The sequence below is a fragment of the Ranitomeya variabilis genome, chromosome 5 (assembly GCF_051348905.1).
Source record: "Ranitomeya variabilis isolate aRanVar5 chromosome 5, aRanVar5.hap1, whole genome shotgun sequence".
Taxonomy (NCBI): Eukaryota; Metazoa; Chordata; class Amphibia; order Anura; family Dendrobatidae; genus Ranitomeya; species Ranitomeya variabilis.
This window is the reverse complement of record NC_135236.1, coordinates 64,529,296-64,538,999: the sequence shown is the minus strand read 5'-3', so window position 1 is coordinate 64,538,999 and position 9,704 is coordinate 64,529,296. Positions and strand designations below refer to the sequence as shown.

The following is a 9,704-nucleotide window of genomic DNA, read 5'->3' as shown; positions in this document are numbered from 1 at the left end:
CAAAACGTACATCATGATATTGTATGTAGATGGGGCTTTAAAATCCTCATGTATTGGGTAAAAAAAATGAGCCTGGAGTATGAGCATGCTGGGGATTTTCACATTCTCGTGATGTTGCAAAGACGTAATTTTCACTACATACTGGGGTGAAATCTGTGTTAAAGCCACAGCACATTCTGCAGTAAAATGCACACATGGGAGCAGTTTTTTCCACCTCATGTGAACGTAGTCCTAAAAATGTAGAAGGGTGTACATCTGCGCATCCACAGTGTGGTATAGGGTCGCAAGTGGATGCCCACAGCAAACCTTTTGAAAGTCATGGAAAATTAAATTTTACTTAAAGGGGTTCTCCTCTATCTTTATTTTAACAGCTGTAGTGGGGACATGATTTTGTGACACTAATACATAAGTTTTACAGGTTAGTTTTCCTCAGGATTGCACTGCTCTTCTATTCTCAGCATGACCACTGATGGATGAGCATGTGACCAGACGCGCCCACTAGCTTCCTCCAATTGAAACACATCGCACAGGGAAAAGCTGTTTTTCAATTGGAGGAGACTGGTGGGTGTGTCTGGTGAGTTGGAGGGGAAGACTAGAACTAACAAGTATAGGAGGGAAACCTGTAATACTTATCTATTAGTAAGTGTCCCAAAATCATGTCCCCAACTCATATGTTAAAATATGGATTGAGGGGACCATTCCTTTAAATGGCAGTAATTTTTGCAACTCCAGGTTCAATAAGACACACGCCAAGGATTTCCAATATGATCTTTTATTGAGCAAGGTTTCTGCTTTGACATAAACTGACAGCAAGTTGTGTTAACTCATTCAGGTTCTCTCATGACCTGCAGTCTATTAATTGCACCAGTGAGGTAAACATCATTATAGGTTTCTTTTATTAAGGCGAGAAAACATCCGTTTCACGGTCCCCTCCCTCCCTCTTTTTTTTTTTTTTTTTTTGGCTCAGTTGGTTCTTTTGCATATTTTTGTCTCAGGACTCTCAAGGATCTGGAATCTGTACCCGGCCCCACGACAACTTAGGAAACCCTCATCTCTGGTCTTTCTTTGACAAATCATGCAGTAAATTGTATTTTTTTTTTTAGTGAATTCCCCAAGTTGTGTGGGAGGGACACATCTCTAGCTTGCATGCATTTCCCCGCCCCCGAGTATTGCACAGGTAATAGTATCTGGAGCCCCCACCCCACGAGAGAACCCCTTCCGCTATAAGCCCATTAGAAGCTGTCACTTGACATGCAGTTTATCTTATGGCTTTTCAGTCCTGCTGCTTTGCTGGAAGTGCTAGGTCTTCACTTATTGTCAGCACCTTTAACTACTGCATGTGAAGTGACTTTTTCCACCTTCTTCGTGGACACGGATTTCTCCTGGACGGTTTCTTCATGTTCCTCCACCTTCTGGGTGACTGTCACAGACTTGGTAATGTATTTGGTTCCGTCTTCACCTTCGCTGGTGGTGGTCTCAATCTTTTTGGTGATGACAACAGTTTGCTGGCTCTTGGTGCTGTCTTTGTCCTCTGAGGGGCTGTCATCGAGACCATTGGTGACTACACCTTTGTCATCGCTCTCTTCTTGTACATCTCCATTTACTGCAGTGTCTTCCTTCCCATCATCCCTGGGACTGCCTTCTTCTTCTTCTGCTTCTTCTTTGTCTTCTTCTTTTTCTGTTCCTACAGAAGCTGCCTTAGATGCAGGGATGGCCTTCTCCACACTTTCTTCTGGAGATTCTGCCTTTTCCTCCTCTGTTTCAGCCTCTTTATCCTCTCCAGATTCTTCCTCAGCTTTATCTTCCCCTGTTTCTTCCTCGTCTTTGGTTTCTTCTTCTTCTCCCTCTTCTTTCTCCTCATCTGTTCCTGCTTTCTCCTCTTGTTGCTCTGAGCTTTCATCTCCTGCTCCCTCTTCTTCCTCTTCTCCAGCCTTTCCCTCTGCTTCTTCCTCTCCCTTCTCTTCTTCATCACCACCCTCGTTCTCCTCCTCTGCTTCCTTTTCTGTCTCTTCTACTTCTACCTTCTGCACTGCTGCTTTTACCCTTACAACCTTAGTCTCCACAAAAGGCTCCTCTACTACTTCTTCCTCTTGTGTCTCCTCAGTAGCCTCTTCCTCTGCCCCTTCTGCCTCCTGCTCACCTTCTGCCTCCTCTGTGTCCCCCTCTTCTCCTTCTTCTTTTCCAGCTTCTTCTGCTTCTCCCTCTCCACCTTCTACCTCTGCTTCTTCTGCTCCTTCCTCTTCTCCCTCTTTCTCTCCTTCCTCTTCTCCCTCTTTCTCTCCCTCATCTTCTTCTTCCTTCTCACCTTCCTCTTCTTCGGTTTTCCCCTCCTCTTCTTCTCCTCCTTCTCCTTCCCCCTCCTCTTCACCTTCTTCTGCTTTCACTTCTTCCTCCTGTTCTGCTTCCTCTTCTACTGTCTCTCCTTCCTCTTTTTCCCCCTCTTCTTCTGCCTTATCTCCTTCCTCCTCCTCCTCACCCTTTTCTCCCTCCTCCTCTGCTTCTTCATCCCCCTTTTCCCCTTCTTCTTCCTCTGCTTCTTCTTCCTCTCCCTCTTCCTCTTCCTCCTCCCCAGGAGCTGCTGCCTGTACAGTAGACTCTACAGCAGCTACAATCTCCTCTTCAACCTCATCTTCTACCTCCTCCTCTTCCTCTCCTTTTTCCTCCTCACCTTCTTCTGCCTCTTCCTCTTCTCCCTCCATAAGCCCTGATGCAAACTCTTCTGCCATTGCAGCCAATGCTGCCTCCATATCTGACCTTTCATCTTCCACTTTGGTTTCCTCAATGATCTCCTCCACAAACTTGTGCTGCACTTTGACTCTGGGAGGCTCCGCTCGAGTTTGATGTACTCTGGAGGTTACTGTAACAGGTCCCTGTCTGTGTGGAGCTGATGGTCCTGAAGGGAGGCTGGAGAATGAGCAGAAGCGGGTTTCTTCTCCCTCAAGGAGTTTCCTGTGGAGCAAAGAAATGAATTGTTAAAACTACTACTTAAAGGGAAGGGGGTGTTTACTACTCAAACTAATATGGCTGTATAGGTCTTGGAAAAACAATAAAAATGATACCCATTTTGTGGCACTCCTATGTGCCAGTGCTGAGAAATTGAGCCATGAAGACACAAGGGAAGTGCATTTAGGGTGTGTCGGTTTACTCTGAGTGCATTGACACGCCCCAATGCACTTCCAGGCTAATTTACAAGTGTCTTTAAAGCTTGTTTGCTCAGCACTGGCACATTACTGCTAAATATTATTATTGTACTACGACCTATACCGCCATAACAGTAGTTTCAGTACTAAAATCATCCTGAAGGCTATAATTTTTTTGAAGGACCACTCCATATAAACAGATCACCTGTTTATTCACGCCCCCTCATGATTTACGTAATTCTGCTGGGATTTTAATAGAATCTTTTGTACATCCCTTATGCCAGTTACATTAAGTATTTTAAACATTGTCCCTTATTTGACAAGGGGGTGTGGCTTTGAGTGGAAAGGGGAATAGCCAAGTGAAGGGGCATGGCTTAAAATGAGTCAAAAATGTGTGCTGAAAATTCAGGTGTAGATTTTTGGGCACAAAGTAAATCAACAGAAAGGTGATGTAAAGTTAGACAAAAGTGTCTAAATATGCACCAACTTTATCCTCCTGCGTGAGCCACTATAATGTTTCATGCATTTGAAGACTGTGTAGGCTAATGTTAGACTGTTTAGCATTAGGAAATTCATCCCACTGTCATTATCTTTATCTAAAATGGTCTTTAACCCTTAAATAGTGTAAAGGGTTTAAAAAGTAATAAATTCCTTTCCAGAGATATTGGCCTTTTTATTTAGTGCTAATTTTTAGGGGGTTTGCAAGGAGGTGTGGCTTACAGGATCCTCTGGGGCGTGTCTTTAGGCTGCTCTGTATTCTTACCTTGTTAGCCACGCCCACATTCTAAAGAGCATAAAACTTATCACTGAATGAATAGGTCGATATCTCTGGAACCGTATGGCGGATTAAAAAAAATGCAAATAACTCAGGGGAGCAGTGCGGATAAATGAAGAGTAAAAAATTGCCACTTTTAACCTGGTGACAGGTCCTCTTTAATGACTAGACGTGCCAGAAGATTAATGGACTTTCAACACTTACTATTTATTTCACTTAAGTTAACAGATAACACACTTGGGGGCACATATCGAGCTAAATGTGCCAGAATTCTGGCATAATTTGTGCCCCAAAACACTGTCTTTCATGACTTGCGCCATATTTATGATGTGTTTAAGACACATTTATGACTTTGTTTTAGGGGCATGGCCCCCATGGGTGTGGGAAACAGAAAAATAGAGGGTTAGGGGCACGGCTTCCATGGGTGTGGGTAAAAGAAAAATAGAGGGTTAGGGGCATGGCCTCCATGGGTGTGGGTAAAAGAAAAATAGAGGGTTAGGGGCATGGCCTCCATGGGTGTGGGTAAAAGAAAAATAGAGGGTTAGGGGCATAGCCTCCATGGGTGTGGGTAAAAGAAAAATAGAGAGTTAGGGGCATGGCCCCCATGGGTGTGGGTAAAAGAAAAATAGAGGGTTAGTGGCATGGCCTCCATGGGTGTGGGTAAAAGAAAAATAGAGGGTTAGGGGCATAGCCTCCATGGGTGTGGGTAAAAGAAAAATAGAGAGTTAGGGGCATGGCCCCCATGGGTGTGGGTAAAAGAAAAATAGAGGGCTAGGGGCATGGCCTCCATGGGTGTGGGTAAAAGAAAAATAGAGGGTTAGGGGCATGGCCTCCATGGGTGTGGGTAAAAGAAAAATAGAGGGTTAGGGGCATGGCCTCCATGGGTGTGGGTAAAAGAAAAATAGAGGGTTAGGGGCATGGCCTCCATGAGTGTGGGTAAAAGAAAAATACAGGGTTAGGGGCATGGCCCCCATGGGTGTGGGTAAAAGAAAAATAGAGGGCTAGGGGCATGGCCTCCATGGGTGTGGGTAAAAGAAAAATAGAGGGTTAGGGGCATGGCCCCTATGGATGTGGGTAAAAGAAAAATAGAGGATTAGTGGCATGGCCTCCATGGGTGTGGGTAAAAGAAAAATAGAGGGTTAGGGGCATGGCCTCCATGGGTGTGGGTAAAAGAAAAATAGAGGGATAGGGGCATGGCCTCCATGGGTGTGGGTAAAAGAAAAATAGAGGGCTAGGGGCATGGCCTCCATGGGTGTGGGTAAAAGAAAAATAGAGGGTTAGTGGCATGGCCTCCATGGGTGAGGGGAAAAGAAAAATAGGGGGTTAGGGGCATGGCCTCCATGGGTGTGGGTAAAAGAATAATAGAGGGTTAGGGGCATGGCCTCCATGGGTGTGGCTAAAAGAAAAATAGAGGGTTAGGGGCATGGCCTCCTTGGGTGTGGATAAAAGAAAAATAGTGGGTTAGGGGCACCGCCTCCATGGGTGGGGGTAAAAGAAAAATAGAGAGTTAAGGGCATGGCCTCCATGGGTGTGGTTAAAAGAAAAATAAGGGTTAGGGGCACGGCCTCCATGAGTGTGGGTAAAAGAAAAATACAGGGGTAGGGGCATGGCCTCCATGAGTGTGGGTAAAAGAAAGATGGAGGGTGTAAACTTAGACTAGACAGTCTAAAAATTAGATTTGTTTATCAAAATGCTTGAACCACTGCAATTTTAAGTCTGTCTAGTCCAAGTTTGCCCTGTCTAAGAATTCGTTTTTACAGCATTTTGTTTCCCCATGCTAATTCTGTCTACCCCTAAAAGAAGGTGTTGAAACTTTTTACCTCCATTTTCACAAAAATATAGTTACCCTAATTTGTTGGAAATATGGTATTATATTTATTTTGGAACATTCTCGTGGCAAGAACATGGCATCTGGGCTAATGCTGTATATTGAGCTCATATTTTTCAGATTTTCCAGCATTTTCCCTATTTCATGATGTGATGACACCGGTGTATTGGGCTCAGATTTTTCCACTTTTTTAATGTTTGTTGATGTATCCTTATTGCATGCTATGCTAATACTGGGACATCACTGGTCTATTGGGATCTGTTGGGATATGTTTCAGAGTTTCTAGCTTTAACCCTATTTCATGATGTGATGATATTGGTGTGTTGGGTTCATAGTTTTCTATTTTTCAGACTTTCTTGCTAGATCCTTATTGCATGCTATGCTAATACTGGGACATTACTTGTTTATTGGGCTCATATGTTACTGGTTTATTGAGCTTGTGTGTTTCAGAGTTTCTAGCATTATACCTATTTCATGATGTGATGATACTGGAGTGTTGGGTTCATAGTTTTCTATTTTTCTGACTTTCTTGCTAGATCCTTATTGCATGCTATGCAAATACTGGGATATTACTAGTTTATTGGGCTCATATGTTACTGGTTTATTTAGCTTGTGTGTTTCAGAGTTTCTAGCATTATACCTATTTCATGATGTGATGATACTGGAGTGTTGGGTTCACATTTTTCTATTTTTCAGACTTTCTTGCTATACCCTTAATGCATGCTATGCTAATACTGGGACATTACTGGTTTATTGGGCTCATATGATACTGGTTTATTGAGCTTGTGTGTTTCAGAGTTTCTAGCATTAACCTTTTTTTATCATGTGATGATATTGGTGTCTTGTGTTCATGTTTCTCTATTTTTCAGACTTTCTTGCTAGATCCTTAATGCATGCGATGCTAATACTGGGATATTACTGGTTTATTTGGCTCATATGTTACTGGTTTATAGAGCTCATATGTTTCAGAGTTTCTAGCAATAACCCTATTTCATGATGTGATGATACTGGTGTGTTGGGCTCATAGTTTTCTATTTTTCAGACTTTCTTGCTACATCCTTATTGCATGCTATGATGATACTGGTGTGTTGGGCTCATATTTTTCTGACTTTTGTGCTATAGTCTTTTTGCATGCTATGCTAATACTGGGACATTACTGGTTTATTGGGCTCATATGTTACTGGTTTATTGAGCTCATGTGTTTCAGAGTTTCTAGCATTAACCCTATTTCATGATGTGATAATACTGGTGTATTGAACATATATTTTTCGGACTTTCTTGCCATATTCCTATTGCACGCTGTATGATTGGATGTCATTGCTTCCAGTTTCCCTCCCACTCTCTTGGATGTGAAAGTTTTCTCATCCTGCTGCCGGCTGCAGTCTCTGCAGTGCTATTAATATTCTGCTGGCTCTGCCCTTGTACCTGTATGCAGCAATTTCTATATCCAGAGCCATTTTGACATTGAGAAGATCTTGGTATTCTCTCAGGTGACGGGACATCTCCCATTTCGTTCCTCGCAGCTCGTTGTCCAGCTGTTGGATGGTTTCCTATAGTAGGAAGAAAACCCATGGAGATAAGACTCAGGAGGGGATTATTTTGCGCTGATCTGCCGTACGACCTACAGTGACATCTATCTCGTCCTGTTGTCACATTGCAGCAGATGTATACCCCGGCACTGTCATATTGCACCACGCACGGAGCCACACCTCCTGTATTAGACGCCTAATTGCACAAACTCACTGCAGCAAAATCTAAACAGGGCACTTATTTATTCTGTCCCGCTAGAATACATATCACGGAGACGCTCCGCACCCCCACCCCATACCTACAGACATGCATTGTCATTGCACCACACCCTCCACAAGCAGCAGCCACACTGCGTCACACTACCCCCCCACAAGGAATCACACTAACTGCACCACACCCCCTACACGTGTTACTGCAGAACTTGCAAACCCATTGCCAAAGCTATGTCACCCTCATCACATTGGACACACCCATAGGAAATCCCACCCGGGACCCTGGAGGGATCCATGCGTCTGATGACTACAAGGTGAGTGGTTGTTACCTTAATCTATGGAGATGACCATGTTACAACACAGGTTCATATACTTGAGACATTTATGTGGAGATCCAGTAACGTGATGTTAATATTAATATGAGCCACCACCATAGACATCACCAAAGTGTCACCACCATAGACATCACCATGGACAGCTTATTTCTATAGCCCCAATCTCCAATTTCTAGTAATTAGGTTCACTTACCTGGTAACTGGTCAAGTCATTGTTGTGTCTCTCCTCGATATCATTCAACTGTCTCTCCAGTGACTCTTTGGTTCCTTTTACTGACTCCAGCTCTACAGTTTTGCTGTGTAGTTGCCTTCTGTATTCGGCTAGCTCCTCTTTGGCAGATCTGATTGCTTCTTTGTTCTGTTCTGCAGCTTCTGTTAGCTTGGCATACCTATTTTTAAAGACCTCCTCTGTCTGGACCATGTTGTTGTTGGAGTGACCTTCTAGCTGAGATCGGATTTCCCTTAAGGCAGAGGCCAAATCTGTCTTCTGGAAGTCCTTCCTCTCTACAGTGATGTGGGAGGCCTGGATTTGGGCTAGCAGCTCACCGACTTCTTCTTCATGGTTGTTTTTGAGGAAGGCAATCTCTTCTTGCAGGGACTGGACCTTCTTGTCCAACTCCACCTTTATCAAGGACGTGTCGTCGATGTCCTTCTTCATCGCCCTGATAGTGGCCTCTGTGTCGTCCCTAATCCTGACCTCTTCTTCATACCTGTCTTTCAGCCTCTGGAGGTCTTCCTCAAGGTGTTCAGAGTCTAAAAGAACCTGCGCCTTGTCATGGTTGACATGTTCCAAGTTAGACCTCAACTCTCTCAGCTCTTGTTCGTAGATCTCACCCAACTGGCTGTATCCACTCTGCTTTTGCCTTAGGGCCTGAATTTCTGCTTCAATTTCCTTGTTCTGTTGCTCCAGGTAGTGGACTTTTTCGATGTAACCAGCAAAACGATCGTTGAGTCCTTGTAGTTGCTCCTTTTCGCTCGATCGTACTTGCTTGAAGTCTCCATTGTAGCCGGATGACTGACTAAGATCCAAACTGTCACTGGAGCTGAACCCTCTGGGCGCTGCTAGGTTGCTCCTCTTATAGGAGGAGGAGATGGTGCTAGGGGTGCTTCTGGACCAGCTTTGAGACCTGAAACCGCTGGACGGGGAACTGCTTGTCCTTGTATAGCTGGTCCTGATCTCCCCCATCCTCCTATAAGAGGGGCTACCTAATGTTTCCAGAGAGTAGCTCATGCTGGAAGACTTTCTAGTGTGTGTGTGGCTCACAGCGCAGGATTTGCTCTCGCCTGCTCTTTATATATCCAGGGAAGATCAGCTAACATGGCAGGAACCGGCTCTCTGCTCCCTGATTGATCTGCTGTAGGGTGGGAGTGGTGCTTCTGGCCCTACACGTGGGGCGAGCTTTCCTTGCTTTAATGTGCTGCCTACCCCTCCCCCCTTTCAGTGTGCAGCAGAGAGCAGTTCTGGAAGGTGCTCAGAGGACGAAATCTTCAATCCAGCCTTTCTCTACCAGAGGAAACCAAAGAATTGCCATTACTATAGATACGGGCGCTATCTCCTTGTACAAGCCGTGCCGTTAAACGTTTAGCGGTCATATACCTTTATATGCACATTGCATATTGACTAGCATACGGGTAGATGAATATTCCATATATTTCTGTAAGAAAATCTGCAAATCCTGTCTGTCCCTACTGCAATGCGTGATCCAGACTCAACATGACTGTTTGCATGCTGCCCTTGTCATAGTCAATGACAGGGTTCAGCACCACGGACAGCGGCTACTGAAAACTGCATTGTCTGAGCATTGCAGGGATCCGTCAGTACAATCTGTTACACATGGCAGCTATTGATCTGAAACCACTGCAGCACATTCACAGATATTCCTA

The 9,704-nt window shown here is 44.4% G+C and overlaps 1 protein-coding gene across 1 annotated transcript; it reads right to left on the bottom strand.

The window, feature by feature from the left end:
• Nucleotides 1-753: 753 nt before the first annotated feature.
• NEFM (neurofilament medium chain) lies at nucleotides 754-9,118 on the bottom strand. Its single transcript, XM_077262104.1, has 3 exons — nucleotides 8,014-9,118; nucleotides 7,169-7,293; nucleotides 754-2,949 (listed from the first exon to the last, which is right to left on the bottom strand). The coding sequence occupies exons 1-3, from the start codon at nucleotides 9,049-9,051 to the stop codon at nucleotides 1,308-1,310; spliced, it is 2,805 nt and encodes a 934-aa protein (XP_077118219.1). The 5' UTR covers nucleotides 9,052-9,118; the 3' UTR covers nucleotides 754-1,307.
• Between the last annotated feature and the right edge of the window lie 586 nt (nucleotides 9,119-9,704).